The sequence below is a fragment of the Varanus komodoensis genome, unplaced genomic scaffold (assembly GCF_004798865.1).
Source record: "Varanus komodoensis strain SLA01 unplaced genomic scaffold, ASM479886v1 scaffold44_3, whole genome shotgun sequence".
NCBI classification, from domain to species: domain Eukaryota; kingdom Metazoa; phylum Chordata; class Lepidosauria; order Squamata; family Varanidae; genus Varanus; species Varanus komodoensis.
The window spans coordinates 40,580-64,591 of record NW_025336010.1 but is presented as its reverse complement, the minus strand read 5'-3'; the positions used below and the strand labels follow the sequence as shown (position 1 = coordinate 64,591).

The following is a 24,012-nucleotide window of genomic DNA, read 5'->3' as shown; positions in this document are numbered from 1 at the left end:
GGATAAATAGGGACAGCCTGAGAATGGTCTTTGGGTAATTAAGCAGTCCTATTAATTTATGTAACAGAACTGCGAATAAAGGTGTCCACTGTGTGATGTTAACATTCAGTAGTTCGGGCATAACAGGATCTGGTCCCAGAGCCTTTCCAGATTTTATATGGGAAACCGTTTTTTTAAATTTCAGACTGAGTCACAGGGGACAAGTCTGGAATATCAGAAATACTAAATATTAACATTTAATTAATAAAATAAATATCAGAAAAAACCAAAGAAGAAAGAAAGAAATCCATGGGTGTTAGAAACTCTTTCCTTTCCTTTGGAAGAGAAAAATATTCCAAGTATGCTGAGTCCTTTTTGAAACTTTATTGCAATAAAGGAAGTTGGAGAGGTTTCTTTCCCCTCTTCCAGCTCAACTCAGCACATGTTCTCATCTCATTATTACGCCCTGCCCCTCGCCGCTTCTCCCCCACCCCACCCCCCATTGGCCAGGGCACTGGGACGTTACAAATCTTTGCTGGCCGCCTATTCTATGTTGAGTTGGAAAACTCAACAGTGGCCACAGGATTAGAAAAGGTCAGTTTATATTCCAATTTCAAAAAAGGGCAATGCCAAAGAATGTTTGAACTACCACACCATTGCACCCATTTCACATGCTAGCAAAGTTAAGCTCAAAATCCTGCAAGCTCGGCTCCAGCAGTATGTGGACCGGGAACTACCAGAAGTACAGGCAGGATTTTGAAGAGGCAGAGGAACTAGAGATCAAATTGCCAACATACTCTGGATCATGGAGAAAGCTAGGGAGTTCCAGAAAAACATCTACTTCTGCTTCATTGACTATGCTGAAGCCTTCGATTGTGTGGATCACAGCAAATTGTGGCAAGTTCTTAAAGAGATGGGAGTACCACACCATCTTATTTGTCTCTTGAGAAACCTATATGCAGGTCAAGAAGCAACATTAAGAACTGGACACGGAACCACTGATTGGTTCAAAATTGAGAAAGGAGTTTGGCAAGGCTGTATAATGTCGCCCTGCCTATTTAACTTATATACAGAGCACATCATGAGAAAGGTGGGGCTAGATGAATCTCCAGTTGGAATTAAGATTACTGGGAGAAATATCAACAACGTCTGATATGCAAATGATACCACTGTCATGGCAGAAAGTGAAGAGGAACTAAAGAGTCTCTTGATGTGGGTGAAGGAGAGTGCAAAAGTTGGCTTGAAACTCAACATTAATAAGAAAACTAAGATCATGGCATCGGGTCCTCTCACTTCCTGGCAAATACAGCCTAATGCTGGGACAACTGAGGGCAAAAGAAGAAGGGGATGGCAGGGGATGAGGTGGCTGGATGGAGTCACTGAAGCAGTCGGCGTGAGCTTCGGGGGATGGTGGAGGACAGGAAGGCCTGGGGGAACATTGTCCATGGGGTCGCGATGGGTCTGATGCAACTAGCAACAACAACAATCCTGTGCCACTGATACCTGTTCTTCCCTCCCACTTGGTCCCTCCCAGGTGAACTATAATGAGTTTAGATCCCATGCAGGGCGTGTTTGTTAACAGTCATGAGGTCATTCATTGAGCAATTTCCTGCTATCTTGCCTTCGTGCCAATTTCCCCACTCTGTGCCATCTGATCTCAGCCCCCACCCCCTTTAGGCTAACGAATTTTCTTTATCTTTTCTTTTTTACTCTTCCTACTTCCTTGTTTCAAATCATCCTTTCATGCCTATCACTGGGCCTCCTAAAACCTGTGGAAAAATACGTTTTCCAGACCTGTGCAGGAACTGCACGTGTTACTGAGCCAGTGAAATTGCCCAGTGCACCTGTAACTACTGACCAGAGGCATTTAGCATCCTTTTCCAAAGAAGCCGAAATGGCGCTGACACGCCACGAGGTAAGCCTGCGAAGAAACTGCTTCCTTGCTCGGTCTCCAGACCCGTTGCCCGGAGAATCCACTCTGATGGAGAAAGGGGCAGGCATCGCACCACCTTGCGCTGCCCGTGGCTGCGGATGTCCGGGCGGCTCATGGGAGGCGGGCGGCGTGCAGGACAGAACCTGCCTGGGCGCAGCACGCAGGTCACCTCCACCGCCGCTTCCTTCCGCGGGAGCGCCGCACGTCTGTCGCGGAGCAGGCTGGGCGCGCACTGGCGGCAGACGATGGCGAGCCGGCGGCCGGCGCGCCTCACCCCCAGAAGCGGCTTTCCGGGAGCGCCCCAGCCGAGCCCGGTCCGCCGGCCCACCCGCCCGAGTACACGTGGCTTTTCCTCCCGGGACTCCATTGCTCCGTGCGCCTGCCACTCCACTCCTTTTCCCGCTCCAATTGGCTCCAGGGACGTGGCCTAAGCGACCCAATCCCCCGCCTTCGCCTGAGAGGCGCACAGGCCTATCACCACGCTGCGCTGGGGGGCGTGGCCCCCCGCTCCGCCCGGAAAGGCGCCGCCCTTCGAGGGCGCAGCGCGGCTGCTCTCTGCGCAGTCCTGCCATGGCCCAGCGCGGCTTCGCGGCCGAGTACTGGGGCATCCCGGCCGTGACGCGCGCTTACACCACTGCCTGCGCCATCACCACGGCCGCCGTGGTAACCGCCGGGGGGAAGTGCCGCCGGTGGCCAGCGGGGCCGTCCCGCGGGGCACGGCGAGAGCGGGGAGGGGGCGCAGGCTGGGGGGCGCTGGCCCGGGGGGCCGGCTGCGGCGGGGCCTCTTTGCGCGACTCACCTCCGCCTCTTCCGTCCGGCAGCAACTGGAGCTCCTCACTCCTTTCCAGCTGTACTTCAACCCGGAGCTCATCTTCCGCAGGCTGCAGGTGCGCGGAGCGGAGCGGAGCGAGGGGCGCTGGTGCTCTGCGCGGAAGCGCCCGGCGGCGGGAGGCCCCCCTCCGCTCCGCTCGCTCGCTCCCTCCCTCCCTTTTCTGCATTCTTGCCGCAGGTCTGGCGTGTCGTCACCACCTTCCTCTTTTTCGGCCCGCTGGGATTCAGCTGTGTCTTCAATATGATTTTCCTGTATCCTTCGTGCCCTCGCGGCTGCGGCCTGCCCGGGGGCCGCCCCCGGCACGGGCCGTTTCCCGCCCTGAGGAGCCTGGCCGTCGCGCTGCAGGCCCCCCCGTCCTCCGCGCTGAGCCTCCCGGTTCCCGAGGGCCAGAAGTGGCGAGCGCGGAAGGCGGCGCGCTCCCGGCGGCTTAAACCAGCGCGCCCGATCGAGGGACGCCCGGCGTCGGTCGAGCAAGCAGGCGAGGTCCGACTCGGGGCGAGCACGGGAGCCCCCCCCCCCCCCCACGCGGGCGCAAGGCTGCTGTTGCTCGCGGCTCGTTCCGTGCGGATGTGGACTGCTGCCAGTGTGCCCAGCTCTCTTCATGCTCTGTGCAGCAGTTTCATCCTGAAAGGGGAGACTATAAACCGTTACAATAGAGACCCAGACTTTCATCGCTTGAGACGCTGAGACAGAGGTGCCAAGATGGGACCTGACAGACCCATTAAAAAGTCAGAAAGTTCCTTTGCTTGCAATTGCAAAGTCTGCCAGTCGTTCCGTGGAACTTGGAAGCCTCTGTTCCATTCCTGGTCCCTGCATAAACTCCTATGGAGTTTAAATGAGTAAACCCTCCTAGCATTTGTGAATGTAGTGTCGGCTCTCTCTCCCCTTGCTGAGCTCATTTTGCAGCTTCACTGTCAACCAAGCAGCTACGGGTGGTTTGCTCCATCCCCTTCACACTTGGAGGCTTCTGCAGCAAAGCATCTGGCACCTGCATTTAGAAGTGGGCTTGCCCTTTGCAGCCAGCTGCCCGTTTCTCTGTTAGCTTCCTCTACTGCTGCCTGCTCACAGGTACCGCTACTGCCGAATGCTGGAAGAAGGCTCTTTCCGTGGAAGGACTGCAGACTTCATCTTCATGTTCCTCTTTGGAGGATTTCTCATGACAGTATCCTTTACATCATTCTCCATCATTCTGCACCTAAGAGGGTTTTGGAGAGGGGCAATCTTGCAAATAAGCATGTTTATTAGGGGAAAATTTAGATATTTTGGGACTAGAAAGTAAATGGAGATAAAATTTGTGTCTACTTCTCCATTTTTAGCCACAGAATCTTCAGATATTCCCAATTTTCTAAAATGAGCAAATTTCCCATCTTATTCCATTCCTTTTCAGGTTGAACACACTTATTTTGGCTTTTTAAAAATCTTGCAGTATTGCACATATACTTTGGAGTAGATTTCATCAATATCTGTGGGATTTACTTATGAATAGATATTACCTTATATAGTCTTTGAAAAGAATAAATTCACGACCCAGAGTGCTAAGCTTGGGTGGGGGGAAAAGGACTTTTTTTTTTTAATAAACAAGATCCTTGATTATGCCAGTCAAGAATAGGCAATTGATGGTCCACCATATGCTATGGCCTGACATTTCCATTAGCCTTAGAGAACAGTGCCAGTGGTGAAGGGTTAGAGGAGTTGTAGACCAAAAGATTTCAAAGACCACAAGTTCCCCATCCCTGCTCTAGGTACTAAACTGCAGACTTGCAGAATACAATTGGGCTTCTTTCCAGTAGAAAATCTGCTTCCCAGAGTCTCCTAAAGACTCAACTGCATCCAAGAGGTTTATTTGTGCAATATCAATAAGGGTACCAAGTGCTTCCACAAAGGGCAAAATAAACTAGTTTCTGTAATGGCCTCTCATTGAAAAGACTACATCAGTCCACCACTTTGCAGGATACTAAAAGTACAATGAGTTCCCTCAAGGCAATCCTTGCATGGTTTTAGGAAAATTGAGAGAGAGAGACTGATCACTTCTCCTTGATTGGTCCATGCAGCTATTTGGGCTATTTGCCAGTCTCTTCTTCTTGGGCCAGGCATTCACCATCATGCTGGTATATATCTGGAGCCGAAGAAACCCCTACACCCGCATGAACTTCTTTGGACTACTGAACTTCCAAGCGCCATTTCTGCCATGGGTTCTGATGGGCTTTTCATTGCTCCTGGGCAACTCTGTCATCATTGACCTTCTCGGTGAGAGGAGAGGGGTGGGGCAGACCAGTCCTCCTGGACACAGTTTGTTTCTCTTGCAGAGTTTTTCACTACATGTGTCTCCTGCAGGGCACATGTAGTGCCCTTCTGATTGTTCCAACCAGCTGATTCTGGGGCAATACAGTCTCTTCTGGTTTTGCTGCAGGTCAAGTGCTTGGTAAGTGCAGCTGGCAGCATTTGGTCCTTATCCTTGATATGTGCTAAGAATATCCAGTTGTGGTTTCTGAGTTTTTAAAGCAAAACCAAAATGAACAAAAATATTCAATTTGTATAGGCAAATTGGGAGCCGCTTTCCCAAGTCTGGCTGTACATTAGAAAAGAGAGATCCCAAAGAAACGTGGTTCCTGGGGGCCATCAAAGAGGGTATGTGCAGCTGAGATGAGATTCCTAAAGACTTGATGGAGCTGACTGGTGTGGATGAGGGCAAGGAAAAGGAGGGCAGCGTAATGCTCCCTGTGCCCTTGGCATGCTTTAGGCTTAACTAAGGGAGGGGCTGTTGGTGGCAAAGGCCCGTGGCACTGGGTTTCTTCACAGGGAATTGGGCAAGAAACTGTGGATAGGCAAGGTCTGTGTCCGACACCAGAGCAAAGGATGCATTCTGCCCATCATCCCAAGAGAAGCAATAGTGTATCACAACTCTCCTGCTCACACTCTTGCTCTTCTCAGAGCTTTCCTCTCCAGTTCCGACAGCACTCAAGCATAACCCTTTAATGCTAGGAATACTGAAGCAGGCTGAAATGGAAAAGAGGAATGCTAGGAGAGATCCCTTTCTCTATTGGCCACACAAGGGAAAGGTGAGGAAAACCAGCAAGACCAATTAATTGTAATTCGGACAGGAAGCGTCTAGGTGGCATATAGCAGTGAAATGCATCTAATCCAAAATTTTAAGAAATCAGTGCAGTAATAAAAGCAGTGAAGATTCCATAAGCCAACAAACATCAGCATAAGACAACATGAAGGCAGCTGTGACCTGGTCTGACAAAACAGTCAAGAGAAGGTCAGAGTAAAGAAGGGCCTTCTTGAAAGCCTGCAGTGACAAGGCCTGTGAGAAATCTGATCTCAACACATTCCGTGGTGGAGGAAGCCCTCATGTTCTCATCACAGTGAAAAGGGTCCTTCGAGAGTCATCTGGACCCAAATGAGGTTTTAAGTTTATTAAAAGCATGGTCACATTTTCTGTTTACAGTCTCTACCCACAGTGTTTGAAGAAGACGGATGCTGTGAGATTCCTGCTGAATAAGGACTTATGTTCTGCAACACAGTCTCTGCTTTTTAAACCATTGCTCTGTTAGAGTGTTCTGATGGCAGAATTATGCCAAGAGTGCCAGCTGGGCTTCTGGGTGGGCCCTCAAGTGGTCGGCTGTGAGCTCACACCTGGCCAAGCAATGACCAAAGCCCTTTGTGGACCATTCTTCTGCAGGAATTGCTGTGGGGCATGTCTATTACTTCCTTGAGGACGTCTTTCCCAATCAGCCTGGAGGGAAGAAATTGCTGCTCACCCCAGGTTTTCTGTAAGTCAGCCCATGACGGTCTCTCTAGGGTAGAGAACAGCTTCATTCAGGTAGCCCTGACCAAATGAGATCGTGTTCCTACATATGCTCATATCCAGAACCTAAAGACCCAGTGACTGAGACAGAGATGAGCCCAACCTCTGCTGAGCATTCTGCAGAGAAGGAGAAATGGCACTGGAAAGTGGGGGTAGGAAAGGATAGCTAAGTCATTAGGACATACTATAAGCTAGAAAAGACCAGAGAAAATCAAACAACTAGGTCATTTGGGACAGGCTTGATGTCCCTCCATGAATGCTGTTTGGCTAGGGGGACGGGCAGCTAGTGGGAAGAAGACGGTCTCTTTGGAGAAGCTCCCAGCAACCATTCCTTCCTGTTCCTTATTTTGTGATGTGCTACTGGATTTGCAATGAAGGGGCATAAAAGGAGGAAAAACAGGCCTGGTTCACAACTGTAACTGTACGTGCCATGATGTAATGTGAATGAAGCAACCATCTGCTTAGAACTGCGTGGTACACGCAAGTGCACTCACCTGTGAGATCCGAGTTGACAGCTGCTGGTCCCCGTGTGTGTTGTGTCACTGATTTAGCTGATACAATGTGTTTTAGCTGATACAGTGTAGATTGGCAGCTGCAGATCAGGGAATTTTCTCTGAATAAGGAACATCTGCATAAGGATCTGCATTAAAAACCATGGTGCAGAATGGCCTGCATGGGAGCAGTTCCCTCACTGTATGCTGCTTTCTCTTGCCCTGTCACCTCATGTTTGCAGGGAGGGGGGTGTTTGTTTATGCTTGGTAGCAAGATTCCTGTGTCAGGCACAAAATGGAGCCAGCGCAGGTAATTGCCTCATGACAGCCAGGACCATCTTGCCCATTAACATCTTGACTGACATGACAATACCCTAAGGAGGGGGCAGTAGCATGCAAGAGCACCTTGGGCAGTCCCAGGTTCCTTCCCAGGCACTTCCAGCAAGTGGAAGGAAACCCCGGAGCGCCATTGCTGTCAGCATAGGTGATAGAGAGCCAGGTGGGCTGCAGGTCTGCTTCCACGTAGGACAGCTTCCAGTGTATGACAGGAAGACTTGCTTAGGTCCACGCAGCAGGTGAGGGACAGGTTTGACCAGCTGTGCCCATGGAAGAGCTCTGAGGGATTGCATTTTTATTGTGAGGCTGCCCTGCTCTTTTGCAGGAAGCTTGTATTTGATCCTTCTGAGGAAGATCCCAACTACAGTCACCTCCCTGAAAACCATCTGCCTCCTGCTGATGATGGAAACCACCCCCAGGAGCCACAGTAATGGTGGTACGGACCTTGACTTGCTGGACTGATAGAGGATTGTGTCATGCTTTGTGCTTCCTGCCACTCCATTTCCCTTCTTCTGTTCAGCCATTTTCTAGCGGATGGGAGGGAGAAGTGTTTGTGTTGAAGGCTGCAGTGAACTGGAAGATCTTCTCTGAACACTGATGGGTGGGGTGGGGTCTTGTGCATCTCAACTTCCATGTTAAACCAAAACCCCTAATTAGCTGGCCTCTTATGAAGTGAAAAATACACCATAGCTGGAACTGCTGTCTATTCTGTGTTGCTGTACTGCATCAATTCAAGATCTGGAACCGAAGAACTGAACTTGCCATTATGGGGTTTTTAGTGGTTTGAGACTGCAAAGCATACAGGCAGTCCATCTATCCCCTTAACCTGACCTCCCCCAACCTATCCCACTATTTGCCAATTTATTTTCAAGCTCTGTACTGAAAATAAAAGAATGCAACAAAATACATACCCCCCCCCCCGCCCCCTCAAAGCTCAGAGCAGGAAACTTTTCTGGTCTTTGCTTAGTTGTCAAGTTCCAAATGATCTGAAATTAGGAGTGAGCAGTGAAGTGGCCAGATTTGCTGATGACACCATATAATTTAAGTTGGCTGAAACTATCAAGGATTTCAAACTGCAATTATCCCGGTTCATTTGTCTAAGAAGAAGAGAAACCTACCAGCAAAGCCTACCAGAAAAGGTTTATTGAAGCATTCACAGAGCAGCCCACCCTTCCAAAAGAGATTGGCACTTTTACTAAAAAGTCAAATGCTTTTATCCCTTTAAGAGCATGTCGTGAGCGGAGCCGGCTGAAGCCGGGGGTCAGACTAGATGGCCCAGGAAACCCCTTCTGACTTGCTCAAAAAAAGAAAAAGAGCAAACCCATCAGTCATTGGTCATCTTGATCTCTCCCCGTCTACACTTTAATCTTTCTGTATGCTCATTGTTAGCCTTTGGAGGTAGGACATATGGTTTTACCACGTTCCACACTTAACAATGGATAGACAAAGAGACAGCTGCCTATAGTTAATGACTAGAGGGGTCTCAGCTCTTTTGCAGATTGGTCATGGCTAAAGCTGCTCTTCAGGTTGAGACCTCAACAAGGATACAAAGAGTTCAAATGGAATCAGAAATGCTGTATCAAAATCAACAGCCATTGTGAAAAACTCGTAAGTGGTTTCTCCAGGCTGGGGAAATGGGCATCAAAATGGCAAACACAGTAAGCAAGTTTAAGGTAATGTATGTAGGGGGGAAAATCCCACCTTCAAGGTGCAGTTTGAGCGAGTGCCTCAAGAACAAGGAAGGGATGTTGCGGTTGTGGACAGTTCAATAAATACGTTGACCCAGTTTCTGTCTGTTGTGAGAAAGGCAAACTCCCATTTTAAGCATAATTAGGAAATGAACTGAAGCAAGGCAAGGTGGTGGGCACGGCAAGGAAGCGGGTGGGCACGTGGCAGCGGTGGGCAAGGGGCTGGCTGCCCACCCCCGGGCTCACATAAAAGGTGGGCCAGATGAATGGACATGGCGGGCCAAATCCGACCCGCCGTGCCCATTTCACCGGCCCGCCCCAGAGGTTTTGTGCTCGCCATGCACATGAGCAACTTACTAACGAGGTCATTTTGGACTCGCTCGGAGAAAACAATTTTGCGAGCAAGCCGGTGCCTCACCCCGTGTGCCCCCCATCCTCACGTGCACATGCCCGACCCCCTCACCTGCCTGCGCCTCCCCGCTGGCACCACCTTGGTGGCCGGCACGCACCACAGGCACCTGTCAACTGGTCCCGTTGAAAAAGTAGGAGGACCCCTGGTTTAGACCTTTGGTCAAATCTAGAAAGCCTGTCTTGCGTCCTCTTTTACAGTTGAAGATCAGAAGGAACAAGTTGTGACAGGCTTCAAGGAAAGAAGGGCCAATCCGGAGTCGTAACATCCAAGCCGGAATCCAGAACACAAATGGGCTGTCAACACGCAGGCTGGCTCCTCTCTCTGCCACATCATATTCCAGGAGTGTTGAAAGACCACCTTACAGTTAATAGCTTCTATAACCTTTGGCTCCCAGATGGCGAAGGAAAATTCAGCCATCCTACATTTAAGACGTTGTATGAGCACAGTGACCTGATTTGAATGATCACACACACCACGTTTTGACCCCACAGAGCACCATGACGTGTGCCAACTACCATTGTGTATATTCAGCACCCAGTGAGTGCTTGTCATGCCAATCAGAACCCAGGCCAGTTGCTGTTATTTTGCATGTTCAGATAGGAGTTCCATATTCACAGGGGACCTCACCTCCTTGTGGGTGAATCAATCCACTCTGGTTGACCTTTCTAGCCTCATTAGATAGATGGGGTAAGAGTTGCTGGCTCCCAACTCCAGCAGATCCACAGTAGTCTCAATCCAAACAAGTACAGTGCGCCTAATTAGCATTATTTTGTGCCCTGGGAAACTTTGGTGAATATCACTCCCTTTGATCCCACAGACTATGTTAACTGCCAGGGGCAACCAGAAAAACCCACCTTAAAAGCCTACCTTGCTTGGCCTTGCAGCCTCCTGGGGCCTTTTCTTCCCATTTGCTGGGCAAATGCGACTTTTCTTCCCTGATGAGTTTATCCTATTTCTATCCACAAAGGTCAGAGAATCACAGAATAGTAAAGTTGGAAAGAGTCATGAAGGCCATCGGGTCCAGCCCCCTGCTGTTGCAGGTCACTAAGTTACACTATCCCACTCTGATGGCTGTCCAGTCCCTTTCTGAATGTCTGTAGTGTGGGAGCGCCCACCTCTCCAGGCAGCTGGCTCCACTGCCGTATTGCTCTGACAGTGAGGGAGCTTTTCCTGATACCTAGCCGGAATCTGTTTTGTCACAGCTTGAATTGATTATTCTGTGTCCTGCACTCTGGTATCAGCAAGAAGAGATCTTGACCTTCCCCTTTGTGAGAGCCTTTGAGTGATTTCATGTCCCCCCTCAGTCTTCTCTTCTCAAGCCTGAACATGCCCAGTTCTCTCAGCCTCTCCTCATAGGGCAGTGCTTCCAAACCCTGGATCATTTCTGTTGCCTTCCTCTGGTGCACAAGTATTATCTCCTACCAGGCTCAGGAATTGTCTTAGTACATGATATTGGCTGTTGCAGACACAGGCTGTTCAGCCCAGACTTTTGTGTTACTGCTTGAAAAACAAATTCAACAGAAGCAATCCAGCATAGGAAAATTCGAGTGACTTCTGTCAGAAAAGCACACACTTTGTAAAAGCAGCTATAATGCTGCTGTTTAATGCTCCACCTCTAAATAATAATTTCTCCCAACAATTCTAGTTTCATGAAACATAAGCAGTTCAGTTCATTGACTTTAGTTCTTAATGGAGGACCCAGCAGCTGATAGGTACTTGGACATCCATCCCTGAAAGAAATGGTTAGCCTCTAATGGCACTCTCCTGCAAGGAATGACAGAACTTCACTGCCCTGCTTGCACAATGGAAAATAAACAATAGCCATGTTATTGAGCTAGAGATGTATTACTGAGAACACACACTAGTAAGAAAATGAAACTGGAAATGCACAGCACAGACACTTGATGGAAACCAAAAATATTATTTGTTCCTTTTATTTAAAAAGTAGTTGTGGGGGAGTGTTAAGGGCTCAGGCAGCTGCCACAGGTTTTTACTACTTGTTCAACAGGTAGCCAAAAGGTGGAAGTGGATGTCATCAGCCCTTTGATCTGCAGGATCAGAAAAGCAGAGCAAGAAAAATGCTTGCACCTTGCTCAGTCCTTCCAGGAAACAATCCGGAGACTGAACATCCTTGACACTTCAGGAAGGTTACCAGGCTGGGGCTGTGTTGGCCAAACGCCTCATGCGCCTGTAGAGGAAAAAGCAAAGAGGCATGAATAGTACTTTGGGATTGTTTGGGTTGGGCCAGAAGGAAGAGATAACAGAGTGAACACAAAGAACCACCACTTTCAATATTAGGGTCCTTAACTGATATGTTTAAAGGAATGGAGGTTTCCGAACTCCTGCTGTAGACAATGCAGAAGTGGAATTTGCTATTGTGGAAAGTTACAAATTCTAAACAGCTTTGAGATGTGACTAGAACAAAATGCATATTGCAGCTGCATAAGCACACTTCCCTGACTACCACTAATTCCTTCTCAGACCAAAATGAGGGTGGTGAAACGTCACTGAACCATCAATCAGCCCTGCCACAGGAATTTGGCAAATACAAGCCCTAACACCTACCCAGGGAAGGGAATTGTGCCAGGCATCCTTGATTTAGAACTAGTTGCATGTGCAATACATGCCACCAGGAAGTGCAAGTTAATGCAGACTTGCCAGTACAAGCGAAAAGTTCTGATCACACCTATGAATTGTCATGTGCAGAATGCCATTAGATTTCAAGCACTCTAGAGACTGCTTTGGGTTCCATGTAGCAGCTAGTAAGCTGTTCCTAAGATATGGAACATGAGCAGAAGGAAAGGTAACTAGAATATTTAGATCGTGATTACCCCTCCTTCAAAATAGCCCGCACTTGAGAGTGTAATGCCTGCTGCTCTGCATCAGGAAAAGCTGCTAACATTGAAAATGCAATATGATAGTTGTGCAATAACAGATGGAGAACATCTATATCAAAACACAAGAAAACTAACTCTCTATTCTCCAAAGAGTGTTTGGAAAATCTAATAAAATGATAGATTTGAAAGATGCAGATTTTCCATCATAGAAAATAGAAAAAATGCACAAAGGCAGGTAGCAGCACCTGGTGTTTCTGTCTTGGTCTCGGATCTTCTTCTCCATCTCTGCATCTGTCAGTGTTTCAAGCAGAGGGCACCACTGGTCAGCATCCCCAGTGTTACGAATAGCAATCTCTACTGTTGGCAGAGGATTCTCACTGAAAAAGCAAGGCACAGGGAAGGCAAGACACATGGCTGAATATAATTCTGAGCCCCAACATTTGGACAGCAGGGTCAAAGTTTTCCATTTCAACCCACTCTGGACCACCACATCTAGCAGGCAAAAGCACACTATGGAAAACACTTTGGTTTTCCAAAACTCTCACATTGCAGAAGCTGGAATCTGATGATTCCCCTGCCTTTGGGTCACGTGGATACACTAGCCCCACCCCTTACCTGAATGCATATGTCTTCTGATGCCAGCTCAGCTGCCCTCGGATGCTGTAAGCAATGGTGGTGACAAATTCACCGCCCAAACCAAGCTCTGAACACAGCTTCAGTGCAAACTTCTCCGGGGAATTCTCCTTTTCAGACATGTCCCACTCAAACTGGTCCACCAGGGAGATATTACCCACATGGATGTTGAGCTAGATGCAAATATCACAAATGAGTTCTGCACTGCTTGAATTCCAAATAGACTAAAGCTCAACCCCTCTGCCATTCTGGGATAGTTAGAAAAAAGAATATTGTTTTCTTGAGTCTGCAAAGGTTATGGAGTTTTCTAGCTACCTAGTCAAGGAAGTCCACACTATATTACATAATGATAAAATTTAAATACAGTGTCGATTAAAGAAAATTTTTAAAAATGTACATCACTTGTAAGCATTGCAATAGAGAGCTCTCCATTTTCTCACCCAAGGCACTTGTTGGAGAATGAAGGTTCATCTCAGATAAATGAACTGAACAAAGCACAATTCTCCAGATCCGAAATCCCAGGCAATGGCCAAGAAAAGAGAACTGAAGTGAGTATCTGGCATGCAAAGTAGTACAGGTTCAACCACCGTGCAAGTTGCAAGAGAAACAGAACCAAGCGCCATCATTGCCTCTGATTTCACAGTGGGCAAGCTGCTCTTCACTGAAGAACAGCTGGACCTGCTTGAGAAGCCCTCAGAACAGACATGCCTGCAGGACCTTCCCAACTGCTGCCAGCTCTCCTTGCCTTAATAATGACACGCTGATCCGACTGGTCCTCTAGGATACTGTCTGTAGGATAAGATTCAATTTGCTGTCGTATCGCTGATGCAATAGCAGGCACAAAAGTCAGGGGATTCAAATCCAGGTCATCACAGAGAATTTCTGAAAACATTTCTGGAGTCATCAGTTTTTCTGATGAAAACAAAAAACAAAAACAAAAAAAGTAGATTGTGGCACAATCAAGCATCTGCAGATGAAGCTTCATCATTACACACTATTTTACCAACCTCTAACAGAAAGTCTATCTACTGTTATCTTCAGAATTGGCTAAATTGAAGTGCACACACTATGTAATCACTTACTTGAAAAGACATTATAAAACTTTCTGCAAATTACTTTCAAATAAGTGTGCTTAGAAGTGCAGCTTATGGGCAAGTTCACACATAATGGAAAGCCACAGTGGAAACCACTGTTACAGAATTGGACTCAAAGAGTACTCATCAATGGCATCTTCTCAAACTGGGGAGGGGTAACAAGTGAGGGATTTATTTATTTATTTGAAGCTTTTCTATGCTGTCCCCATTGTTACATAGCCTAGGGATGGCTCGCATCAACAAATAAATAAAACAATACAATTACAATTAAAACTTGGAAACACACTGGCTGCACAATTAAAACTATAAATATTAAAGATGATTAAAATACTGTTTGAATAAAAAGGTCTTGGCCTGGCGCCGAAAAACAAATAACGATGGTGCCAGGCAGACCTCTCTGGGGAGCGCATTCCACAGATGGGGCACCACCGCAGAGAAGGCCCTCCTCCGGGTACTTTGCTTCCTGATATCTCTTACGGAAGGCTCCCGGAGGAGAGCCCCTGCTGCCGATCTCAAGGGGCGGGAGGGCAAATATGGCTGCAGGCGTTCCTTCAGGTACTGCAGGTTCAGTCCTGAAACCAGAACTCTTCGACATTTTTAAACCCTAATGAGTTGGATGAGGAAGTACAGGGAGTGCTCATCAACTCTGCAGACGACACAACATTGGGTGGGATAGTTAATATCCTGGAAAACAGAAACAGAAGTGGTTTTGATAGGTTGGAGTGCTGGGCTCTTTATAACAGCCTTTCAGGTATTTGAAAAGTGCTATCATATCTCCCCTCAGTTTTTTCTTCTAAAAGCGAAACATTCCCAGTTCTTTCAATTTCTTCTGATAGGGCCTGGTTTTCAGTCCCTGAATCATCCTTGGTGCCCTCCTTTGAACCCTTTCCAGCTCATTTGCCTCTTTCTTCAATTGTGGTGCCCAGAACTGGATGCAGCACTCCAGACAAGGCATAACCAGTGTTGAGAAGAGAACTAGAACTTCACAACATTTGAAAGTGATATTTCTATTAATGCAGTCCAACACTGCATTTGCCTTTTTTGCAGCCACATCACATTATTGACTAATATTCAGCTTGCGATTTTCAATTCCAAGGTCCTTCTCACTTGCAGTGTCATTAAGACAAGTACCCTCAATAAAGCTTTCCAATGCAAGACTGGATCAGAACTGGTTCATTGCAGCCAGCGTGCAGGTGGCACATGGTTCAAACCTACAGCTGACTCACTGGGGAGGGAGGTAAAAGAGCCCTTGCATAACACAATTGGCACATTTTGAGAAGGACTTGATTGTAAAAACGCCAGCCCAACCTCCATTACCAGAGAAACTGCTAAAGAGTAGGCACTGCAAGGTCAAACTTTTTTGCCCACTGCCAGAAAGCAAATGCAAATGTTTTTATGTAAACTGGTACATAAAAATGCCATAAAATTGCCATTTTTACTGTTGCAAATTTCAGGCTTGGGTGCTGTTTTCTTTTTCAAGTAGAATAACTAACATGCAATGATATCAATGTCACTGGATTAGTCACATCCCACCCTTCACGCACCATTCATATTCCACGTAAAGGCATCTCTCAGCTTCTGTCCATCAATTTCCATGTCCAGTCGGATTGGAACCAGCACCTCTGGCTGTGAGGCATTCTCATGGATCACAGCTGGGTCATGGTCATCAAAGCTAAAAGGCAGCAAGACAGCAGGGCAGAGCACCACTGAATTAAAATGTTTAGCACAGACCCACAGCCTAGATAGGTTCAAGTCCCAGTTTTCCAAAATTAAACTTGGCTCCAGTCCCCTTTTTCAGGATGGTGGGGATTAGAGTAGGAATTCTGGCACACCCTGCTTGTTATTGTGCATATTCTTACAATAACTGGGGTGGGCAGGGGAAAATATTTATCTCTATTTTGTAGCTAAGGAAGCCAGTCTGCACCCAAGTCATTTGTTAGCTCTGTGCTCCTAGTATCTCTACTGGTTCTGAAGCTCTTTATCTGTTATCAGACTTGGATCTTTTAGTAGACGTATCTAAACCTGTGACTTATTGTTATCAGAAACTCAAAAATAGACAGAGCAGTAATGGAAGTTACTACATAGACAATCAGTGCAGGTCCACAAGCATAGACTGGACAGCCACTTCTCAGGTGCACTTTAAATTGGATTCTTGCCCTGAGCAGGGGATTGGACTTGATGACCTAAATGGCCCATTCCAACTGCATGTTTCAATGAAATGTAAGTAATTAATAGGCTTTTAAAAATTCTGATACATAAACTTTATGTTACTATAATAAACATTAACTTTATAATCATGCTTAATTATATTTTGTCACCAATTCGTAATGAATTGAAGTTGACAACTCCATTTATGGCCCCCTCCGTTTTGAATGCCTTCAGTTTTAGAGGATCTACAACTAGGTCTCCACCATCCACATATGAACATAGAAAGAGGCAGGTTAGATCACATCAGCAACCCAGCTGGTCTGCATCCTGTTCATACAGCTGCCCAAGGGATTCCTCAAGCAGAATACAACAGCTTCCTACTGCCCAAGTCCTCTAGCGACTGGTATATACAGGCATATTGCCAGATCACACATGTTCATGAGAGTTTACTGCCACTCTCAGAAAATGCAAATAGGCTAGTAAGACAGAACGCAGAACCCATATTGATTCTTTTTCAGCAGGGTTTGACCCTCTTTGAGCTTACAGATTTGGTTGTTAATTACATTTTTGACCAATTTACCCAGAACAGATATTAAACTGTGATTTCCCAGATCCCTCTGGATTTCTTTTTAAAAATTAGTATTACATTGCCCATTTTCTAGTCCTCTGATATAGAAGCTGCTCATAAGGACATTTACATATTTTATAAGGAGGTCAGTTTCTTATTTGAGCAGTTCAGAACTCTAGGATCAGGGGCTGGTGATTTATTAACTTTCAATCTATCAATAAGGTTCAGAATTTCATCTTTTGTCACCACTACCTGCCTTAACTCTCTAACTCTGTTCCTGAATATGCAAGTTAAGCAACAGGCATCTATTCTGTATTTCCTATGCTGTGCAAACAAATGAAAAAATTCATCCAGCTTTTATTAAATTTCCTTATCCTCCCTTGGTATCCCCTTAATTATCAACCAATAGCCCAACTGTCGTTTTTAGCTGGTTTCTTGCTTTTGATATATTTAAAATATTCTTTATTGCTGACTTGATGCCATTGGCAATATGCTCAAAAATTCTTTTCTGCATCTCTTATTTTCTGCTTACATCTTCCTTGTGCAAGCTTGTACTCCCTTTTGCTTTCCTAAGAAACCTCCTTCTCTCCAGTATCTTTCATGATACTGCTAGTTAACCATGCTGGTGAATTCTTGGACTTCATGCTATGTTCCCAAACTTCTAGCATATGTACTATTTGGGTCTATTATTGTGGTTTTGAATATTCTCCAAGCATTTTAAGGGATTTTACCTTTTTGACTCTTCCTTCTCCCCACCTTTCTCAAGACAAACTTACCAGAGTGGAAAAGTTCTCTTCTTATCCCTGCCCATCCGATTTCTGTTAATGGTTGTTGAACATGGCACAGCATCAAGATGATGGGAACTGTTTGGGAGGGTTGGAACCCACTGGCTGTTCCGTTTTGCCTTTTGCTCTCTAAAAAAGGAGATTACTTGTGAACAGAGTTTACACATTCGTATCATTCTTCTGTATGTGGAAGAGTATCAGTGCAAGGTTTAGAAAAAACAGGCCTATTCATTTATATTTTCCAGCAAATATAAAGCAACCTGAAGGTTACAACTGAGATTTGATGCTAATATCTAAGAAAAGGGAACTTCCTGAAGCATCATCATGTTAAAGTGGTTCAAATAAAAATAAGATGTTTTTCCTTGTAGCCCCCTTCATTTTGTTGTCCCTGGCTTTTCTTTCCCCAGGAAGGAGGAAATGCATCTTCATATTACCTAAGGTAGGTTGGAGGCTCAGTGCTGATAGAGACTGCTTTGTATTTCTCATCATTTCCATCCAAGATCTCTTCTACTTCAGAGGCTTTCAAGAGAGTCACACTAGTAGCTAGTGTAGTATAACCATGATCTAGGATAGGAAAGAAGATGGGAAGGAAGGAAGAAAATAGCATGGATCACTAGGGCATCTCCTGCCAGGTGATACTCCAGGGGAAGCTTCCCTCACCTGAATTTCTCATTCCATGTTAGCTTCAACAAGCAAGGTAAGGCTAGAAAGCAGAGCCATGCCACAGAGTGGCACTCGGTCTCCTGCCTATCAAATTGCACTTTCAAACAAAGGACTTTTTCAAATTAAACCTAGATCATCTTCTGGAGGTGTTGAAAGAATGCAAGCCTCATATGGTACCTCTTATTCTCTTCTTTACATGACTAACTCCACTCTACCCTAACCTGCCCTATCCTAAGGAAGGTTATCATACAGAGTTCCAAGAGCTTATCCGAAAAAATTAGGATCAGACTGTAATGAAGTGAGACAGAGCAGAAAGATGTGCTATATTCCTCTAGACTCTAACTGTACTCTCACTGGGACACACTTTTAAACTAACTAAAGGACCAGCACAAGGAAATTCCTTCACTACCTTCACAAGAAAGAAAGAAATGAAAAACCACCACCACGCACACACAGAGAGTGAGCAGTGTGTGGCAGAAGGGGACCTGAAGGATACCTGAAGACGTGCTGCCTATTCCACAAGTAGATTGTGAAAACCCAAATTGGGGTGGTGGATCGAAAAGCCTTTTTAATTTGAAGAGCTTTTATCCATTTTGGAACAAAACCATTTTAGGAATGCCCCCCAACATTCCTTTAAAATACTTTCATTTGGGAATAGTACATCAAGACTTTGCTCAATGTATAGAGTATGAAATTTATTACAATATACAATGCCACAAAACACTTGTGGATATTTCAGAAGCATACAAGGTTCTAAATTCTAAATTTCTGTACCCAAAGCATGAGTTGCAATATTTATTGTTCAGACTCACAGAACAGTAGAGTTGGAAGGGGCCAAGAAGTCCAAACTCCTGCTGTTGTAGCACACCAAGTTACACCATCCCACTCAGGTGACCAGTTTCGCCTTGAATGTCTCTAGTGCGAGAGAGCCCACAACTTTTCTAGGCAGCTGGTTCCACTGTCACATTGCTGTGATAGTGAGGAAACTTCCTGGTGTCCAGCCTGAATCTGGGTTGTCACAACTTGAGCAGATTGAGTGTTCTGCACTCTGGTAAAACAGATATTGACCTTCCTCTTTGTGACCACCTTTGAGCTACTTACAGAGGGATATCATGTCCCCCCTCAGCCTTGTCTTCTCAAGGCTGAACATGCCCACTTCTCTCAGTCTCGCCTCATAGGGCAGTGTTTCCAAACCCTGGATCATTTCACCCTCTGCTGGACCTTTTCTAATTTTTCTGCATCCTGGTACCCAGAACTGGACACAGTATTCCAGATGAGGTCTGACTGACTAGCAAAGAGTATAGGGAAACTACTACTTCTTGTGATTTGAAAGTAGTACTTCTATTAATGTATCCCAAAATAGCATTTACCCTTTTAGTGGCTGCATCACATCGTTGGCTCATATTAAGCCTGTTGCCCACAATAACTCCAATGTCTTTTTTCTTTTTAGTTCTGTTGAGCCATGTATTCCCCATATTGATGGATTTGGTTTCTTTTTCCAAGGTGGAAGACTTGGTACTTGTCCTTATTGCATCTCGTTCTGTTGCTTTCAGCCCAACGTTCAAGTTTATCAAGCTTTCCCTAGATCTTCATTCTGTCTTCTAGGTTGTTTGTTATTCCACCCAGTTTTGTATCATCTGAAAATCTGATCACTGTTCCTTGTACTTCCTCATCTAAATCATTAATAAAGAGCACTGAGCCCAGGACTGAACCCTGCAGCAGTCCACTAACCACCTTCCTCCACTTTGAGAAGGTGCTGCTGATGTACAATTTAGCAGCCATTTTTGATCCACCTAACAGTTTTTCCATCTAGTCCAGTTTTTGCTAATTTGTTTATCAGCATGTCATGGGCACTATGTCGAAAGCTTTGCTAAAGTCTAGGAAGATTATGTCCACAGTGTTTCCTCTGTCCATTTCAGAGGTCACCCAGTCAAAAAAATGAGTTTATTATATTTGTTTAGTCTGCTTACTCCTGGTAGTGGGACTCAAAGCAGCTTACCATATTTAAGCAATGTAATTATTCTTGGATTTATATCCTGCCTTTTTTTTTTTAAAGAACTCAAAGAGATTTACATCATTCTCCTCCTAGTGCTCTCAGTCTCATCCTCACAACAACCCTAAGAGGTAGGTTGGGCTGAGTGTCTGTGACTGGCCCAACGTCACTCAGGGGACTAGAACCCTGACTGCCCGAGTCCCAGATCCACGCTCTTAACCACTACACCACACTTATACAATTGGAATGGTAATACAAAGAATCCCTTCTTCCTAACAGGGCACATGAACCTTTAACCTTTTACTTGTGCAGTACTGCTTGCCTTTCTATGAGCATTTAATAAAGTCTGAAGGCCAGTTCCCTGTTCCGGTTAGGCTTTTGACCCAGACCACCTTATCCTCTTCCCTAAAGCACAGTGCTTCAAGTATGACTCCTTCGAATAAAGTGCTATTATACACGAATCCTGACTTTGAAGCAAACGTGCCTAGCCTTGCTCAGCATTTTTCATAGCTGCACCAGCTATTGCAAGGTTTGACGCGACCCCCCCACCCCCGAGCGTGGCTGAGGCGGCAAGCGGCGAGAGCGCCGCACAGGGAACGCGCGGCCGGGCGCTGCGGGGCCGAAGCGACGGGAAGGCTGCGGGGCCTCAGGGGCGACTTACATCTCCTGGGGCTGTGGCTCCGTTGAGACTCTACGAAGAAGAGAAAACAAGGCAAAGTGAGCGGCCACCGGGCAGACAAGCGAGCAGAAAACGGGCGGCGAGCAAGCACTGGGGAGCCGCCGGCGCACCCCCGCACGCCCGCCCTGCCGCCTAGGATACACGTGCGGGCTGAGCCGCCGACGCGTGGCGACGCCGGGAGGGTTCGTGCAGTGGGCGGCCGAAGACAGAGAGGCCTCCCCGGAACGAGCGAGCCGGCCGGCGAGGCGCCCCCCACGTGCGCTCACCGTGGGAAGAGGCGACGATCTTCTTGCGCTCCTCCACTGTGGCCAGGCGCCTCCAGAGCGAAGGGTAGCGCTTGTACAGCGAGCCGCGGAACATGCGCAGGTAATTGCCCACCTGGAAGGCGAGCGCGCCGGGTCAGCGGCAGGCCAGGCCGCCGGCGAGCAGCAGGTTCCCAGCCGACCCGCGGCCACCCGCCCACACCGGCGCGCGGCGGGCGCAGGCAGGCAGGCAGGCAGGCAGGCGGGGGGGGGGGGGCCGCCCTCCCGGGTGGCCGAGCCGAGGTCCCCTCGCTCACCTCGGAGCCGATCATGTAGAACTCGCCGTCCTCCTCCAGCTGGAACTTGACGGGCTTCTGCCCAAAGGTTTTGCTCAGCGCCATCATCATCATGGCTGCGGAAGCGAAGGGAGGCCGCGCTGGGCCACCACGGCGACAGGAGGCAGCGCGGCCTAACAGGGAAGGCTGGCGCGCCTGCGCGAAGGGCGAGCGATACCCAGGCGCGCGCCTCCCGGCGGGAGGCGACAGCTGCGCCTGCGCACGGCTGGAATTGCGTTTCTTCGGCCGGCGCGCCCCCCGCGGAAGAGCAGCGCGGGCTTGTCGTCTCCGGCGCGGGATGCGGCTCGCCGGTCCCGTGGCTGGGACAGCACCAGGGAGCGACGGAGAGCACCGGTCCGCCTGGCTCCCCTTTCTAGATTGAAGCGGCACGCAGCTTTTTAGCTCCGTCATAACCGTGGCTGTGGTTTTTAAATTTATAACTCGTATTTGATTTTTATATTCTTTCAGCAATACCAAATGTCAGCGGAACGTTGCTGAGTGTGCAAAACAGGAGTGAACACACATACAGAAAAAAGAAAAACACACCACCACAGAGTAACATTCAGAAATGCATTAAATTGATCTTGTAAGTATTAACGATAAGCATGCATAGATATATATGTGTGTGTGCACATGACACACATGCACTAACACACACTCAAAGTTCCTGTTCCACATCACTAACATATACTGATACAGTTTGACCAAAGGTTGGAAGACATGCCAAGGCACATTGTGCTCAATAGTATATTCTCTCATAGAGCATCAATGTTGTGCAACCTTCACAGAGGCTGAGGAAGAGAACTTGGCTTTCCAACCCTGTAACGTGAGTTGCAACCACCATAAGGCCTTATATAGTCCACTGGCAGTGAACAGAAAATGGCTTTTGGATGTGAGAATCACAGCAGCAATTCAGCAGTACAGTGACATCTTTAAACTAGAATGACATAGGTAGGACATGTGTCTAAAAGGGCACCACCAGATGGGGGCCACCACCAAGCATTTCCACATCATGTGCATCTTCTGTCCCCCCTCCAATGTTTATTAGAAAGTTTTTTTTCCTGAAACAAACTGTGTGGAGTCCAATATGCCCAAAAGAGCAACAGATTCAAATCGGGATATAGATTGTTTTCAACCTTTCCAGAGCTTGTGACCGGCAAAAACAGGAAAACCACCTCGGGGACCACTGAGGCAGAAACAAAAAGCACCATACACATAATACAGTACTCTGTGTATAAGTTTCCAAACACAATACCAAAAAAAAAGAAAATTCTCTAAAACAACCAGAAACCGAGCAACAAAAATGCCAACAAAAGAACAAAATACTGAATTCGGTGCAGCCTGGCTCCTAGCTCACTCCCACCGAGCTGTCTCCCCTCCTCTCCCTGGCCCTCCCGGCAGCACCGGTGCACCTCCTACAAATGCGATGCTATCAAGGAAGAGGTGGTGGAGAACAGCCAGCCCCCACGCCAGTCTGCAGTGAGTAGGATGCAGCCACTCCATAGATTGGAAGGAAATCTCCCACGGACTGGCACCAATCCATGGACCAGTGGTTGAAAACCACTGGTATAGAAGATGTAGCAATTTTCCATAAGTGTTGTTGAATGTGACATTCTAATTCCCCACTCCACTCCTCTCTGAGAGTCTGGATGTCCAGCTGATTGTACCTGGTAGCATAGTCTGCATCTCATTTCCTATAAATTGAATGGTACCCTTCTATCTTTAAATACTGTATAGAATATATTGGTTCATTTAAATGTTTATACAGGTTCCCTTTCTTTACATTTTTCTCTATGTATTGTCTTCAATTGTTGTTGTTGTTAGTTGTGAAGTCGTGTCCGACCCATTGCAACCCCATAGACAACATTCCTCCAGGCCTTCCTGTCCTCCACCATCCCCCAGAGTCCACTCAAGCACACACCAACGGCTTCAGTGACTCCATCCAGCCACCTCATTCTCTGCCCCCACTTCTTCTTTTGCCATCTATTGTTCCCAACATTAGACTCTTCTCCAGGGAGTCCTTCCTTCTCATTAGGTGGCCAAAGTATTTGAGTTTCATCTTCAGTATCTGGCCTTCTAAAGAGCAGTCAGGGTTGATCTCCTATAGGACTAACTGGTTTGATCTCCTTGCAGTCCAAGGGACTCGTGGGAATCTTCTCCAGCACCACAATTCAAAGGCCTCAGTCATTTGGCACTCAGCCTTCCTTATGGTCCAGCTTTCACAGCCATACATTGCAACTGGGAAAACCATAGCCATGACTATACGCACTTTTGTTGGCAGGGTGATGTCTAGAAGGTGTTGTAGGTCTTCATAGAATCAGTCAAGTTCAGCCTCTTCAGCACCAGTGGTTGGGCCATTGACTTGACCTACTGTGATGTTGAGTGGTTTTCCTTGGATTCGAACTGAGATCATTCTGTCATTTTGGAGATTGTATCCCAGTACTGCTTTTCCTTCTCTTTTATTGACTATGAAGGCTACTCCATTTCTTCGGAGGGATTCTTGCCTGCAGTAGTATACCTGATGGTCATCTGAATTAAATTCACCCTTCCTGT

At 47.0% G+C, this 24,012-nt stretch overlaps 2 protein-coding genes across 5 annotated transcripts; one reads left to right on the top strand and one right to left on the bottom strand.

The window, feature by feature from the left end:
- Window positions 1–2,469: 2,469 nt before the first annotated feature.
- LOC123030388 (derlin-3-like) lies at window positions 2,470–8,082 on the top strand. Of its 4 annotated transcripts, none has more exons than XR_006416090.1 (7): window positions 2,470–2,575; window positions 2,734–2,799; window positions 2,922–2,995; window positions 3,813–3,906; window positions 4,796–5,166; window positions 5,284–6,520; window positions 7,708–7,749. XR_006416090.1 is itself a non-coding variant. In XM_044444264.1 (7 exons), exons 1-7 carry the CDS (start codon window positions 2,483–2,485, stop codon window positions 7,811–7,813), a joined length of 720 nt encoding a protein of 239 aa, XP_044300199.1. In that variant the 5' UTR covers window positions 2,470–2,482; the 3' UTR covers window positions 7,814–8,082. The 4 variants fall into 4 exon arrangements, 1 of the variants encoding a protein (XP_044300199.1); XR_006416092.1 differs by having other exon boundaries at window positions 6,196–6,520; window positions 7,708–7,743; XM_044444264.1 differs by having other exon boundaries at window positions 4,796–4,991; window positions 6,430–6,520; window positions 7,708–8,082.
- Window positions 8,083–11,400: 3,318 nt separating this feature from the next.
- On the bottom strand, window positions 11,401–21,600 carry SMARCB1 (SWI/SNF related, matrix associated, actin dependent regulator of chromatin, subfamily b, member 1). Its single transcript, XM_044444306.1, has 10 exons — window positions 21,442–21,600; window positions 21,149–21,260; window positions 20,865–20,894; window positions 17,982–18,111; window positions 17,539–17,676; window positions 15,591–15,718; window positions 13,698–13,864; window positions 12,935–13,125; window positions 12,565–12,696; window positions 11,401–11,670 (listed from the first exon to the last, which is right to left on the bottom strand). Exons 1-10 carry the CDS (start codon window positions 21,532–21,534, stop codon window positions 11,631–11,633), a joined length of 1,161 nt encoding a protein of 386 aa, XP_044300241.1. The 5' UTR covers window positions 21,535–21,600; the 3' UTR covers window positions 11,401–11,630.
- Between the last annotated feature and the right edge of the window lie 2,412 nt (window positions 21,601–24,012).